The sequence below is a fragment of the Accipiter gentilis genome, chromosome 3 (assembly GCF_929443795.1).
Source record: "Accipiter gentilis chromosome 3, bAccGen1.1, whole genome shotgun sequence".
In the NCBI taxonomy this organism is placed as follows: domain Eukaryota; kingdom Metazoa; phylum Chordata; class Aves; order Accipitriformes; family Accipitridae; genus Astur; species Astur gentilis.
Window position 1 is genome coordinate 8157367 of NC_064882.1, and position 16970 is coordinate 8174336.

A 16970-nucleotide genomic window follows, 5' to 3' on the forward strand; every position below is an offset into this window, starting at 1 on the left:
CAATAGCATGAAACCACATCAGCTGCTCCAATTCAACATAACTACTACAGTCATCAGTCTTATGGGTTCTTGGCTAATTACTGATTCAGAACAAATTCATAATGCACTTGGGTCTGCAGATAAAATAATGCTGACAGGCATAATTCTACCTTTTAAATTCCAGACAAGAGCTGCAATGATTGAAAATGAATGGAACCCAAATCAATGGCAAATATGAAGTGAGATGTGCCCATGCCACAAACATTTATGTAACTCAGCAAGGATTCATTCACAGGCTGCTCTTGTGGCAGTGGTTAAAACCTGGGTGTACCGGCAAGGTAGTTACAGCAGTATATTTGTACTTCATGACTGCTTGTAACACTGACTATGCTCTGTGTATGAGGTATATTACTGCAGTTTAAGGTGTACCTATGATTTGGAATACTTTGGAAGCAATAAAAATCACTTCAAGGAACAAAAGGAATAATGTCTTAGATAAAAATATAGAATTCTTTCTTCTGAGATATCTGAAAAATTCTCTTTTTGACCAATACCCTGTTTTCACTTCCTCTGTGCTAAATCCTGTTTCTCTCTGCTACACAGATTCTTGTGGAGGTATTTATCTTTTATGTGACAAATGGGCAAAGAAGATATCTGTATTACTTACTGAGGACCTTGCTTGCAGCTGCAACCAGATCATATGTTTTGGAATCATCGTAAATTATTCTGACAAGAAACTGCCCTTCTTCATCCAGCTGTGCCTCCTTCCTAAAAAGAAAACAGAACAAAATCTTTTTGGTTGAGGAAGAAGCACCATATCGATAAATGAATTACATATTGTTTGATACCAGTCTTTTAAACAAAATAAGTTTGTAGGTTCTACCTTTAAGAAGTTAGTTAAGATAGAAAATTGCAAATAAATCTGTTTAATGATCATCTCAGAGTCATTAAGGTACAATACAAATATTTCAGACCACATGTGTTCTGAAAATAGTAATAGCTGTGAGAAAATAAACACAATTTTTCAGTACAGAACCTCACAAATAAGTTGCTGAACTAACAAAGATAGGATTTGCATTTTAAAATAGGGGAATATCCAATAATCCAGCCCAAGATGGGCTCTTTAAACACTTTTTAAGCAAGTGTTTTCAATCCTTCCAATTTTGATAACACTTTATTTACAAAAGGCATGGGATGTTTTTAACAAACATTTGCATGTATCTTCAAAGAGGAATCTAAATTTCAGATGTAGGTACCTAATCAAATACCTTTTTTTCAGACTTCTGCACATGCCCAGTAGACGGGGGGGGGGGGGGGGGGGGGGGGGGGGGGGGAAGATGCTGGGATTTTGTAAGGCCTTGTTTTCACATTGCACATCAGTTCTTCATGAGTAAAGTGTCACCACTTAGCTAAAGCACAATAAAAAATACATTCTTCACTAAAGAAAAGAATTCTCAACCCCAGGTTTAAGACAAGACTCATGTATATTTCACGTGTACATTTACTACTGCTGCTAAGTAAAAAGCAAAACCAAACAACCCCTTTGTTTTTCAGGATCATTCATTATTCTCTTCAGCTTGAACATTGAGTCAGCAGCTTGTCCAAAAGGCAACACAACTGTAGGCTTTTTTTTTCCTGAGGAAAACAAGTTGATATCCCTAGGCAATGAACTGTTGTGCCTTCGAAGCCTTGCATTTCACACAAGTCAGTTACTAGGGAGGGCCCACAAGTGTCTTCCTCCTTATTTTACCCCATGTGCTTAACACAGGAGCCAAGCTACTGGTGCTGCAGCGGTGGCCGAGTCCCAGCTCTCGGGAGGAAGACAAGGAGCACCTGCATGGGCAAGTAGACCTCAGGACCCTGAAGGGCCAGCTGCCCCGTGCGGCTGGTCCTGCCGCACATAGAGCATGCCAGTGGATGTGGCCACGACTCTGCCCTGTTGCAAGTGCAAGTCACTTCTGTGTTTGCTCCTCATCCCCTGGCACATTCTCCTTCAGCAGAGAGAAGGGGATGTGCAGGAGGCACGCTGTGGTCTCTGATGAAGCCATGCTCTGTTTGTTGAAGTCCTCATCTGGCAAAGGAGCATAGCCTCCTTTCTCAGTATAATTTTTATAATAGCTGCTTACCTTCTGTGGTCTCGCTTACAATGACTCTCTACAGAGACAATGTGCTTTGCAGATATAGTGACAAAAGAGGAGACATTTGAAGGTACTCATACTCTTAATTTATGTGCTTAGAATGTATTTTGGCTCAGCAAAATGAATATGATCGTGGCATTGATAGGATCTTTGCAGGTGGAGGGTCACAGCTACCTCATTAAAAAGAAAAGATACTGTTTCATCTAAACACAGCTTTATGCTGTGGAACACTTCAGAAAGACAGAAGAAAGGCAAAGAGGTAGGAAAGCCTACAAGAGAATGACTGAATCACAGCTTTGTATGTCACACCCCCAAAAAAAATCAGTACAGGGAGTTATTCTTCAGAAAAAGCCTTAGAATTAGAAAAAGTATCAAAAAGGCAGATGATGAGGTAGTTTTTTATAAAAAATAAGCACATCTCAAGCAAATCAAGCCATTTATCAGCTCAGGACTGGAATAATTATTTTTCTAACATATAAATGAAAGAGAACCATGAGTAAAAAATTATTTACTAGTACCATGGTAATGAAGGGTTTTTACCAGAGTAGGACAGAAATGCTCCTTCAGATAAAGCTCAAACATACAGTTTAACAGCCAAAACTTCTAACTGCTCTAAACTTCTAGTGGTCATCAGGAGAATTATAAATGTACAAAAAGTAGATTCTAAATCTACTATGTAAAATCCTGCATCCCCTTTTACATCAAAATCTTTGTCTCCATCATCATAACATGATCAACCATCAATCAAAAAAGTCTTTGACTGAAACTTAAATTCCAATTTTCTAGAGTGGGCATAATTTATTTTAAAAATGAAATAATACAAAATAATAATTCCTGCATAACAATTCAGGCATTTACAGTTGTAGTGGAACTATCTAGCCATACAAACAGAAACACTTTCTGTGTTACTCAAAGGCGAGAAAGGTCTGAGAATTAAGTGCTCTTGTTCATCATAAAACTGCTAGATGGCAAATGGTACTGCTGATAAGGCCTGATTCCAACCTCATATGGTAGTATTCTATTGACCTAAATGAAATTACTTGTCTTTTAACCCTCTTATTAGTAATCATCAGTCTTTGATAATCTGCTCACTTGTCAATGGAAGTCTGGAACCCATGATTTTCTTTTTCGTCTTTATCTTCCTTTAATCATGCTCATCACATTCTTACTGACCAAAAATTATACTACGTTGGTTTTAATATTTAAAAAATACATCTACTTTTTTAAATTAATTAATTAAGTCTTGTAACTGCTACTTGAAATACACATTTTTATACTCACTCTATGAATGGGCACAATGAGCTAAAAACAAGCTAAGCAATTTTCCTAAAGTAATATGACGAGGCTACAGGGGAGGTGAGACTAAACATCCTACATATTTCTACATAAAAGGAACATCACACTCTATTCAATGGCATGAAAAACATTAATAAACTTAATGGGGGTGTTTATTTTCGTACTCCAAAATAGTACTTCTGGTTCTCTTCCCCAGCCATTCTCTGAAAACTTCAGATCAGCCTGCAGGATATCAAGTCTCACTGATTCCTGAAAACAGGTCCCATACCATGTATTCCTTCTTTACCTAAGCAGGAGGAGAGCTGGAGTTATTAGTGGGAAACTTTCTCTTGAAGCATATTAGGTCAGTCAGGGACAAGAAGGTAGAGTTTACATTTCCTAAGAACTGCACTGAAATTAGTATGAGAAAAGAAAACCATCTTGATTCTTTGATTCTCATTCCACATGGTATGTAACTGGAAGTCAGATACAGTTTGGAGGGAAGTTTGCAAAGGGTGAACAAACTTTCCCACATCTCTGATACACACTGTGCTTTCTTTTAGTCTCTCTGATCTCAGCCAAACCACAAAGGATAACACATCTGGAAAAGCAATGAACATCCTCAAAAATACTGCATACTTGCACAATCCAGTAGACACAGTTTTTGTGTGTGAGAATTTTCTCTATTAAAAATTGACCCAGTTTGATGATGCTGGTTTCTCTTTCAAAACTTCTTACATTTCTTTCCACTTACATTGACTAGAACTTCTCCTGTTTCCTTCTCTGCACCAAGCCATGCTTTCTTTTTTCTTATTTATTTGCCTTTAGTTTACTTTGTCAAAGTTTTTCTTCAATGCCTCCAGTTTCTCTGAGCCACCACTTTTTAAAATCACCACTAGTTATTTCAATGCCTATTCCATTTAGATTATTTTAGCTGCTTTTTTTTTCTCCAGTCTTCTCTACATCCTTTGGATCACTCAGCAGCCATCTTCTCTGTAGCCTTAATGATGTATTTCCCATTAAAATAACGTTATTGATAAAGTTATAAAAAATAGTTCAGTTAGCAATCACATCTGCATTCCTTGGATATAATTGTCTGGAGTGAAACTCACTGCTCTAAGGCTTCACTCTTCCTCAGTAATAGCAGTCTTGCTGGGTGTTCCAGCCATACAGCAAAGGCCCCAGTGCTTGTACCGCAGGCCAATACACCAAAAAAAAAAGTCCTGCCCTTTAGTTATTATTATTTTAAAAAGACAGAGAAAAATATATTTTAAAAAATGTAATCCAACAAAAGCTAATCTTATTTTGGGAATTTTTTTCTAAAAAAATTCTCAAAGAAAATATTTACTCCTGCAGAGGATTACACTCCTCACTCAAAACAACGTGGGCAAAAATCTCTTTGCTTGTACTACAAATATGGCAAATACCATGACAATGTCTGTTCTAAACCTGTGTCTAAAGATAAACTGCCTTTTTAAAGCCTGTGCTTGAAAAGTATTAAACTCCAGAACTTTTTTCTTCCTTTCCAGGACAATTCCTTCTCCATACCTCTAAGCCCTGTTGTGCTGGTACATCCCAAGTGTTTAGCTGGATGCTGAGCTGAAATATAATTCATTTAGATACTTGTTTTTCTGGGTTATTTTTCTGCTGACTTCCCTGTCTGCTTCATCAGCTGGTTGCAGAAGTTGCTGTGCATACAGAACAACATGTATCCAGACCAAGTGGCTGAGGACAAACAAGATAGGAGGTTCACTGAAGTCTGCCTTTCCCCTGCCTCCAGTGAGCTGGGTCTGCAGCTTCTGAAGCCTTTCTGCCTCCCTCAGTAATCTGACAGTAGTGAGAACTTCCAAAAGTCTTTCTCTCTGAAATATTTGATTAGCCTTAAGACTACATGTGATGGGGAAATGCTGCTGTAAGCTTATCCAAAATGGCCAACGCGATGTGAAAACACTCCTATTTTTACAGAGGCACTTGTCCTTCAGCAAGTCTACAAAATTGCAGGTCCTCTAATAAACTTGTTTCAGAGAGCATAGCATCACAGCTATCAGCTCCAGAGAGGCTGACTATGATGTGACCACCAGCAGTCTAGGAAACAGGATGAAGTCATTGAAATGTTCATTCAGGTGAACGGGCAATCCTTAGCTTGTTTCCTCATGGCTGCAGTTTTCTCACCTAATTACCTTACCCTTGCCTGATCTGTCAAAGATGCCTGCATTTACACTAAGGAACTGGTTCTACAAGAGTGATATGAAGACATATATGACAGTGTTGTGAAAACCATTATAACTAATACTAAAAGTGAGGCTGCTTTATCAGCTTTGCAGAGCTGCTTGGTTGGCTGTCCATCAACAGTAATTCCTCCAGTGTGACATAGCTGGTTTTAATTCCATAATCTACCAGTACGACGTATGAAAACAAACCTGCCTGTGTGCAAACAAGAAGTATGGCTACAAACCTGAGCACATGAACTTTAAAAGAGCAGAAGGCTGCAACTGTTCTCATCTGAACAGCTTCCCTCTCCTGGCTGATGGATGGTTCATGAGCTGAGATTAGAACTGCAATATAACACAGCATCCTTAGATGCAAAGAATTTACATTTGGCTGACCATAACCCATAGCTTTTTATAAAACCGTGGCATTTCCTTTGAAATGTTTTGCTGCAATCTTTATTCCCAGTTTTTGACCAGATAAAATTATGTGAGTAAATTAGCATAGCTCTAATGTTTTCTGCAGACCACAGTGTTTGATCACAAAGACATTAAAAGCAATAACATGTTGGTGGCTTTCTTAAGGGCTTGACTGGAAATGAGCCAAAAGCAACAAGCTCTGGCAAATTCCCAAGCCCTGGTTAATTCTTTAGTGAAGCAGCAGCACAACAGTAGCAAACTTTTAACTTTCATATGGTCTTTCTTTCAAAATAACTAAGTCAAATAGAACAGAATTTACAATTAATGTCTCATTTACATTTCTAGAGACAAATGAAGGGTGTGCTTTGTCCCCTAGTAAGCTTACATTCAAAACTTTAAAAAATTTCAGGATTTTAATGCTCTTGCCCAAACTGACTCCTGTTGTCAGCACATGGGATGTAACATTTCATGGTTCAAAACTTACATCCTACGTTATGCCTGTCCTAACTGCTACAGTCTGGCAGCCCTTTTTATTTACTCTAGACTAATTTTGAATGATTACACAGAGCTATTCAAATTGTGGGAAACAAAGATTCCAGCCCAGACTTTTCTAAAATGCCTTTGTTTTCCTCCAGAATGTTTATGTTATCCAGGTTAATGTGAGGAAGTTTACTTGGGAAAAAAGAACCTTAACCATTGCACCATGGAAAATAACACAGCTATAGAGAAGCCATTTTTCACGTATAGATTTGACTTTGAAATCAATGGAAAAATTCCTATTGAGTAGATCAAAGCAGGATCAAGTCTTAAAGCAGCTTTTCCTCCATCAGTCATGCTAACACCCCCCAAACTGCTGTTGGTCTAGCAGCACAGAATAGCATTACAGGTGATACTACATGTGTACAATGGGCCCTTTGAAAGTCTTTCCCATTGTGAAACTAGTTTAGTATTTGAAAACACACTACTAATGTTCAAAGGTAATGTTAATAATTCACAGAGATGGATGAAATGTTAAGTGTGGACAAACATTCTGACAAAAAAACATTCTTAAAATCAGAATAGATCTTGCACTGCAGATTTTTTAACCACAGATTGCACATGTTTTTATTTCACATAGAGGAAATATTTTCTCTGTTTTGAGGTAGTAAGGATTTCTTTCACCATCTTTAGAGATTTTACAGACAACACAGTTGTCAGGTTAGTCTTACTTAAAATAGCCCATTCTGCACAAAGTGGATTTTAATCTAGTTTTGCAGTCAGATTGTAGTATTTAAAGGGAATTTGAATAAATCATAATCAAGAAGAAGGTTGCTTCTGTCAGAACTTTTTTATTCCTGTGAAGTAGCACTTGCTAACCTGTCTCTGTAGTCAAAGCTGGAATTAAAAAAAATTCTTACAGAAAAAGAACCCTTCCATTACAGAATTTAGCATGCAGTAAATATTGAGAAAATGTAATGGATACTAACAGGAAAAAAAGATGGTACAAGACTACATGGAACCAGAACTTTGTATCCTGAAGATGCACAGGCTTCCCTGTGATACAACATTATTATTTAGAAGCTGTTGGTGTCACTTTAACAGATCACCTAGTGTCCCAAAAGCACAACTGGATCTCTTCCTATCTAAACTCCAGTCTGAAGTGCATGCCCTGGGTGTGTAACCTTGAACACACCACAACAACAGCTAGTTCCATGACCACCTCCAGGACTTCTTCCATGATAGGTATTGTTTCTGTTGGGACTTTTGCCACCATTGTGCTTAACTATTCTTGGTGTACCAAGGATGGAAAAAGTGCTCATTAAACTGAAGAGACCAGTCAAAACAATCTTAATGACAAAATAACACTACTGCACTTAGAAACCCAGCATGGTTCTGATCTCACTGATAGGGGCATGTCAAGTTTAATTCCGTTCCAAAAGTAACACTATTAAACAGAATTACATGTGTCAGAACTAAAGATGGTATCAGTGAAACCAGAATCATCATCTTCACATCTCTTTCACATTAAAATGGCAAACTCACTGCTCATTATATTACTTCACAGATGGTTTGTGTTTTCAAAATGCTTCGTGTCTTTTTTTCATGTATTTCACAAAGATGCTTTGCTAAAAATTATTAACAATATTGAACCACTCTTCTCACTCCTCCCAAAAGGAAAAAAAGAAAATAGACTCATACATATCGTGGATGGTCCAGAGATATTTTAAAACACCCAGCTGGGAAAAACATAAATTATATTAAGTTACAAGATTAAATAAAAATGGGAATCTGTCCAGGAAAATGACGTTCTGGGTAAAGTAAATAGGTGTATTTATAGAATTCAGAGTTCTGAGCTATTTCCCAGTTTTACAGGCTGGATATGAGAGTGTTTAATGTAGGTTTTCAAAACAAGATAATCCTAGAAGATACAGTTAACAAATGCACAAGTTCTTTGCTACTACTCCAAATACTAAAAATATTATTAAAAATATAAAGCTGGTATTATTTTGCTTCCTTTTACATAAGTGGACTAAAAGGAACAGTATTTACAAAATACTCTTTTAAGCATTTCATTTATAAGAGCGATATGTTTATAACACACGGTATCCTGACAGGTCTAAAAACACTTCCCAGTTCTGGGAAAACTGCAAAGTACCTGAGAGATACTGCAAGAACACTCACACCATGTTTCACAACATGCCACTATTTCCTTTTAGCCAAGTCTTTCCCAGATGAATTAAGGAATTTGGCATCCACACAGTTTAAACTCCTGAACTCCAAGCAGGTCCTTCCACAGTGAGGAACTGAAGGAGCAGGAAGTATAGTGTACTGACCCTACAAATCTTGTGAATATTAACCTCCAGACCTATGAAGAATCATCTATTCAGTATTAGTTTTAAGAAAACTTAAAAAAATACTGCTTAGACCTTTGGAACAGTATGAAGTAAGGACTTAGAAACATAAACAACAATAAATGTTCCTACTTAATGCCACTTTCTGGATAAACACTCGTTAATGTTAAGAGGTATATGGACTTAAAAAATTAATCTATTGTCCTTTCACAACTAATGGCTTTCCAAAGTCTCTTTCTGACATCTATTTATAAGTAATCTGTATTTTTTAAAAAAACTGTTATGAGATTGATTGAATAGAACACTCCATCTTCAGCACTGGGTAAACCCACATGGTGCTAAGAAGGCAGTGAAAAATTTCACAGACCAATGCAATTAATTATAACCAAGTCCTACATGACCCAAATAAGTATGGACTTCCAATCTAAAACTCTAGTGAATAGTCTATTTTTTCATCAGTGTTAGTGGTGAGAAGACAATTAAGATAATTAAGACAGAATGTCTGCAAAATTTTTGAGCATGAAAGAATAGCAACTTTAGGTAAACTGTAAAGCAAGCATTCTTTATAATAAATTAGTTGTGGGCTGGGAAAGGGACATACTAAGCGAGCTCACAGCAGTTCAACAAAGCAGGAGAGATGATCCTCACGGGACTGACGATCACCACTGCAATATACAGCTATACATGTCTATTTGGTAAAACCCATAACCCACTTGTTAGCCACCCAGACTTTTTGAACAGTTCCTGGCAAGAGAAGTACCTAAGGAATAGGAAAGCCAGCAATTTGATGGGAGAAATCCCAAAGGCATTAATAGGATCAAAAAAATTGAAGTCCTAGGCACATCCAAACCTACACTTACATGTTGAAAAAGAGTTTGGCACCAAGGTTCTCTTCCGAATCAGCCCTTGTTGAGAAATACCACACATAACTGGAAGACTTTTCAGTCACTTCAACTACACATGATAACTAACTGAAATGCCACACCTCACATTTTGTACAGATCTTTGACTCTTACCTCTGGTTTAGTTTGCATTTTTATTGCCCAGGCCACATTGTGGTTATGTAGACATAACATGCGCACACACACATAAACACATATACATACACATAAATATTTATATGCATATGTATCTACATATACAAATATAGTTTCTCCAAAAACTTTACATTCTAAGCTGATTATTATCCATCTTGTCTCCTAGCAGAAGTGACACTGATAACACTGTAGACAGATTGGTATAGACTATGGTACTGTTTTACGAGCTTTTTAAAAAGGGTTGCCCCATATATAGAAACTACAGTCAGCTGAAAACTTAGAAAACATGACATTTTCCAGAATGATTATGAAGAAATAAAACGAGCGTCTCATAAAGACCCATAAGAATTTTTTTTTTTCTTGTTTTGCGAAAGCAGGAACAATAGACTCAGGTACCACTCATAGCAACATTAGTAAAGTTTGCTGCAAGCCGCATCTCCCTGCCTCTCCCTGAGCCTGCATGATACAACCTACCAGTCACACCCATGAGCCCACAGAACCTGTTCCTTTTCCTCCAGGGTACCAGTTCTTTCAGCACTGAGGCTAGATCATACTCATTTAATGCACTACTATTCCATATTTTATTTTATCCCATTCATTGATTTATAACCTCAGGCTTGATTTACAGCATAGTTTTCAAATCCAGCTCTGAAGATAAAATTATTCCTTGCTAACAAGCCTTCCTGTGGAATTGATCCCTATACTATTTGCATGCACAAGCATTAATTAGCTCTCCAACAAGCTCATGAGGCCAATTATATCATCTCCATCTTAAATGGCCAAGACTACCACGGATCAAAAAAGTTTCATTAATTTTGGGTGCCCAGTTTGAGACAGGTGCACCTGGTTTTTCTGAGGTACTCAGCACTTTTGGTGCTCAAAACACAGCTTTCATGGACTTCACACGACACCAGCATCAGACCTAAAAGTTACCTGAACTCCAACACCTCCTAAGAGCTTACTGTTGCAATTTGTAACAACAGCCTTCCATTACAGCTTTTGTGCACATTTTTCTAGGTTTCCGAAAAGGCAAACAATGCTATATATGAATTATTATTACATCTAAACATTGTGCTAAGCAACAGTAATAAGGCAAAACCTTGATTTTTACAGGATTTGTCAACAAATGTAAATTCTGGTTTGCCATATTAGTAAGCAGAAAAAACCATCTCTGACAAGGTGACATTCTGAACTCGGTATACAGACACAGTAAGTCAAGCTAGTGCCTTTATTCTGCAGCTACAAAAGTTTTTTTATTTTTTGCTTTGTTAAAGAAGCATAAAAATGGGCAGGTTTTGCTATGTGAGAAATTCCCAGGAAACAATGCAAGTTTGAAAAAAATCCAATTCTGCCCCCTGTAAAAAAACCTGCAATATATATTCTTAAAGGCAGAGTTGAGTAGATTTTTCTATTACATTATTTGATTTTATATGATTTACTATTTTGGAATATAACTGCAAATAAAATTAATCAGAATATCACATCCTGTCAATGAGTTCCTAAGTATCTATATTCTAGTGAAAGTCAGTGGAGGACATTTTTAAATGCATAAATAAATAAAAGCATCTACCTCTCCTGACTTAACTAGCCAACCTGCAACAACACCTATGTACCAAACTGCTAGGAATGCGTTTGAAAATTTACCCAGTAAACATGTATTCTTAAATCACCTGTATTTTACAGCAAAAGCAACACTGAGTAACTAAAGTCTGACCTATGTTAACCTTTACCAATATGATGCAGAATTTTCTAAGTCTGTTTACTTTTCTAAAGGCAAATGATAGCCCTGCAGTTTATTTCACTCCCCAAAATTGTACAGTTTTCTACCACTTCAGTTGAACCCAGTTTGAGACTGAGGAGAGAAGCTTTCCACTTACATTGCACCAGGATACTTCCTCAACCCTGTGTTTCACCATTTTAACCACAAAAGGACAGTTACAGAAAACAAGTTCTGAAGAGTCAACTAGCCTGGAACCTTGGTAGATGATAACATGTGAAATCTGGGGAAGAACAACAAAAATTCCCTTCCTCACAGGAAAACTGATTGACTTTTTGCTCCTCCTTTGTGTGCGCTTCCAGACCACTGGGTCAACGTAAAGTTTGTGCCACCTAGCAGGCTCCCCAGACCTCGAGTCTCGGCATTTAAGAGCATATGTGGACAGCACATACCAGCCTAATCCACAAAAAGAGGACAAAAAAGAGCAAAGGCAGGATGATGCCTTAATTCTACATCAAGCATGGAACACCAGAAAAATAAGACTCTTACTGGCTTTCTGCATCCCACGCTAAGGTACAGCCAGCAAAGGATACACGGCTCCTGAGGCTCAAAATGCCTATTTTGCTACTGTGCAAGCTTCAACACAGATATTATTTTCTAGAATCAATTAAAAAGTGGTTTGACCTCTAGGTAGTTACTTTTTGCAGACACAGAGTTTCCAACTTCTGTTCTAGTTTTTCCATGCTCATCAGGCTACACATGTTTTTGTGGGGACTTCTACCACAGAAACAGAAGAAAGATGAAGACTGCAGTTGATTGGTTGTGCCATTTCATTTCCCAAAACCATATCTTTCATGTACCTCTGTGGGAAAAATATTAATTTATTCTACAGTCTTGTGATGAAGCATTTTAATGCATTTCTTAATAAGATACTTGAGTTCCCATTCCTTTTCTTGGTAATATATTTGCAAGTGTCACAGTTTGAGCATCTAACCCAGCCTAAATTCAGATTTAAGAGCCCGTGGGAAAACCCTGTGTTCATTTAGTCAAACACAGAGGGATACTGTTGGGAAACACAGGATAAATGACTATTACATACTCCCTGCTGACAACATTGCTCTAGCTCCCACATATTGTCCTGGAGCTGTTTCAAGAAGACATCCCTGTTAATGCTTGTTACACAATTAAACCTTTAGAGCTGCTGAATGGAGTGCACAGAATTTCACATATATTGGCTGTTCATTCAGCTCAGTCAGATGTGACACCAGTTGTAGAAGACCTCAGATTTTATCATGATAGAAGCCCCTTTCAAAAATATGTAACCACACACCTGTTTAAATATGTCCACCACAAAAACAGACCAGCAAAGACAGAGCTTCATATGCCTTGGATTTTTTTTTTTTTTTTTAATGTGACTAATCTCTCTGTTTTGTTTTGGACAGGTACATAGACAGTAATTCCACACACAGTACTTACTATCATGTTCACACACTACCATATCATCCAGCAGTACAAATTTGGCCTTGATCAGACATGAGCACACAACTGCATGTATGCGAGAATGGTCAGGCCTGACAATTTTTAGTTTATGTTAGCTAGTGTTTATGTTGGCTGCAGAGGAATTGAAGATATCTAATGCCAAAGGAATCTTGAGAACCATCTTTTCAAGCCACTGCAATTGTGGCCGCACAATCTAAAATAGTCCTCTGGATGTAACAATGACAAAATAAGGGATTTGAGAGAGGTTTTCTCTTAAGCAGGGAAGGGACAAATCAAAAGTGTCTTCTCGGCAAAAATGTGGTTAACAGCTCTAAGTAACAATTTACTTATTAATAACTCTTTGCAGAGCTAGTGAAGTGCTGATCAAATAAGCACGTCTCCATGTATTCCAGGTCATAAGTCTCCCCTTTCAAGGACCGAAGGAGAAAACTACAATGAGAAGTGTACATGCAGCCTACATGTACAGTAAGCCAAAGAAATTATTATGCTGAATCATCTTCACTTTCCACTAAGAAAAATCTGCTACTGCAGGACTCTCCCAAGTGGCTCTAACTCCTCCTCTCCCATCCAGCTTCGTTAAATCCCTCTAATTCTTCTAGGGCTTCATCACAAAAAAACTGTCCACAAGCCTAAATTCTCAATTCTATGAGTGGTAGCCAGAGAAAAACTAAGGAGAAACAAATCTTTGAGACATTGCGGTTGTGAAAATTAATAAAGGCTCCATAAATCACGACTACCTTTCATTGCTCATATGCCAGCTTTCTTCATCTTATTTGGAATTCAACCTATTTGGGATCAACAATGTTGGTTCAGAAATACATGGGTTTGAACTGTTTTAGGTTTTAAGCATTTTAATTCTAGTTCTTTAGCAAAACCAAGCCATATCTCCATTGAGCTGACAAAACTGATATTCAGTAAAAATTCAGAGTACCTACTGTAATTTTTCCATGAGCTTAGTCCCTCATTGTAAAGGTTGCCTGATGTGTAAAAAAAAGTCCGTTGTTTAGTTATGCTTTGTCCTAAAAGTGAATGAAAAAACCATGGAGTCTAACTTTCCCAAGAATTCTACACTGGGACATTTAAAAACAAAATCAGTATGTACCTTTTTCGGATAGATAGTGGTTTCACAAGAATGTTGGAAAATTAATTAAATAGCAGAAATGGAGACTTGAAATCGTCAATCTGACTCAGTTAACAGTAAGTGATGGCAACAAAAACACCGCTCTCATAAAAGCATCAAATTCAACTACTTGGTCTCCCAAATTCTATATTTAAGAACTTCATTCAATGTCACTTTTGACCAAAGAAGCTACAGTAGACAAGAGTTTTCATGCTTCCTTTCAGTTCAGTATTTCACTCTTCTGAATGTACTTCTTTGAAGAATGACCTGTTTTCATTACTTCAGTTTATTCAGTTCTATGTTTTCTTTTCACTTCTATCAATATTAAGTAAAAATTCACCCACTGGCAGTTGAGAATCACTCAGTAATCACAACCCACCACTCTGCAATGCTGATTCACAGCTTACGCAGTGACTTCAGGGAGAACAAAATAGCAGTATGTGATCAGTTCAACATTAAAAAAGAAAAAAAAAAGCTTAGATGCCAAATTTTGTACTGAACTACCCAGAGGCCTTTCTGCTTCACAGAAATGCTTAAGTTGTTGCAAATTCAACCACACTAACAGTGCAAAGTTCCTCTCATTTTTTTAAAAAAGCCAAAGACCATTGACTTCAACAATTACTCCTCCAACTCAATCATCAGCAATCCAACTGATTCAACCCAGCATGCCACAACACTGGTCTGCATCTTCCCACTGTTTCCTAAATGATTAAGAGCTCTAACAAAGCCTTTGCAAGAAATCTGTATTTGCTTACATAAGGTAAAACATCTAACCTCTTCCACAACATCTCTGTAAGTGCACCACAGGAACTTAAAGTACCTAAACCAACAAATATTTAGTGGCTATTGGTTGACCCTGTGCCATCCCCTAAACCAGCACCACTATAATCTGTTCCAGTTAGATATATAGGGGTTTGTTTGCTGGTTTCTAAACTCTAGGATACACTACTTTCTAAGATAAATCCTGCTGAATAAATACTCTGTTGCAAACACCTTTTGCATAAGGAGCTATGGCAGCTGTTGCATATATGCTGGCTCTTTTTTGCAGATCATGTACCATTCTTCTGTTTGGGTGGTGGTGTGGTACAGTTTCCTTCCAGAAAGCCATCTTCCCTGTGAGTTAATAGCAGAGCCTAGCAGTTGGGCTGCTACACAACTGAAATGTTTCTCAGCTGAAACAGAAACAGGATGTAGCAGCTCCCTGAATTTTCACAGCTGACCTTAGCAAAGTGTTTCGTATCTTTCCATTAAATTTGTCCAAAACGTTAAGTGAGTAATACTCCTCATAGGCTTTAGTTATCTTCAGTATTCTATAAGATGTGTGTAAAATCTTAAGAGATAGGATGCATCAGGAACTATGACCCAGTTCTGCCAGTCTGCAGCATGATCTTGTACTAGAAGATGAGACTTTGTATCTTCTCAGATGGATTAATCTTAAACACAAATTGTGTTCAGTGGCTAATCTGGACAAAAGTGGACCATAATACTCAAAGGCATCTTGGTAAGGGATGGCATGCCAGGAAAGTGTGAACGTTCTTTCTTATATTTTATACATATTTTACTATAATTTTCATAGAAAATGATGTATCACTGTTTTTTTATTGTCTCTTAACTTACATGTGTCGTATAAAACCAGTATCAAACCATAAGAATCTGAACTAGATCAGTGTGTTTAGATAAGGTATGTAAGAAAAATAAACTTTTATAGCTCACTTAACTTAAAACACAAAACTGTGTGGCATTCACTGAATAGTCATCTACGCAATCTATAGAACTGCATTTGCAAAGAGTGTTATAGACTGTTGGGGATCATTGGAACAGTGAATGTCTGCTGAACCACAACTGTGGGCCCTCCATCTTTGGTAATTTTAAAGACTCAGCTAGACAAAAGTCACAGCTGAGCCCTGATCTAGTGCTGGTAACAGTCCTGGTTGGAACAGAGACTGGCCTAGATGACTTCCAGAGGTCCCTTCAAACCAACATTTCTATGATTCTCTGATTTCGTGGTACTGTATAAGATTATGACATACTTAATGAATGGATTAATGAAAAAAAGTGTCATGGTCACAAAAATCTCACAGTCAAGAGCAGGCCTTTAACTCAAAAAATTGTATTAGGACAATGACAAGACAGCTACGTTGGCATATTAAAATTGGCCCAAAATAAATGGAAGAGAGGAGTGCAGAAGAAGGTATCCAGTTGAAAGAAGACCACTTTCTCCAAGTTGGATAATCTACTCCTCCCTTAAAACCTACAATATCAAAAGATATTAAACCCTTTCGTCTAACTACATAGTTACCTGAAGCCTTACAAAGTAAGTTCACAGCTCTGTAAGCACTTACGTCTTTTTAAAAATATTTCTTGTAGTTTTACCCAAGTATCAATGGTAAATAGAATTTTGTTTGCACTACCTATTTCAAACTTTTTGTGCAATCTCATAATTCATCAAAAGTTTAAAGTGAAGACAGTCATCTCCTTGGAAAAATGCTATGCTGCCAGACAAACAAGGGTTGGACACAAGAAATCAGATTCAATAAAAGAAAGCAAAAAAAATTCTTATACATACATTCTTATACGTATTTTTCTATAGCAGCGACTTCTTTTAATTTCAAGCTGAGCGCATTACCAGAATCTCACACTAGTTTTAGATAGAGATTACTACCTAAAAACTGTATTTCAGTTCCTTCAGGAGCACGAAGAGATGTAACTGTTGCCATGGTTCACCTGCTGGTCTGACTCAAGGAAG

At 37.4% G+C, this 16970-nt stretch overlaps 1 protein-coding gene across 3 annotated transcripts in view; it reads right to left on the bottom strand.

The window, feature by feature from the left end:
• The window catches only part of GUCY1B1 (guanylate cyclase 1 soluble subunit beta 1), a 58935-nt gene that overhangs the window by 41079 nt on the left and 886 nt on the right, over positions 1–16970 (bottom strand). For all 3 annotated transcript variants that reach the window (XM_049792903.1, XM_049792922.1, XM_049792912.1), the window contains exon 3: positions 647–747. In XM_049792903.1, coding sequence (XP_049648860.1) covers positions 647–747 — 101 coding nt within the window. The remainder of the gene's footprint in view (positions 1–646; positions 748–16970) is intronic.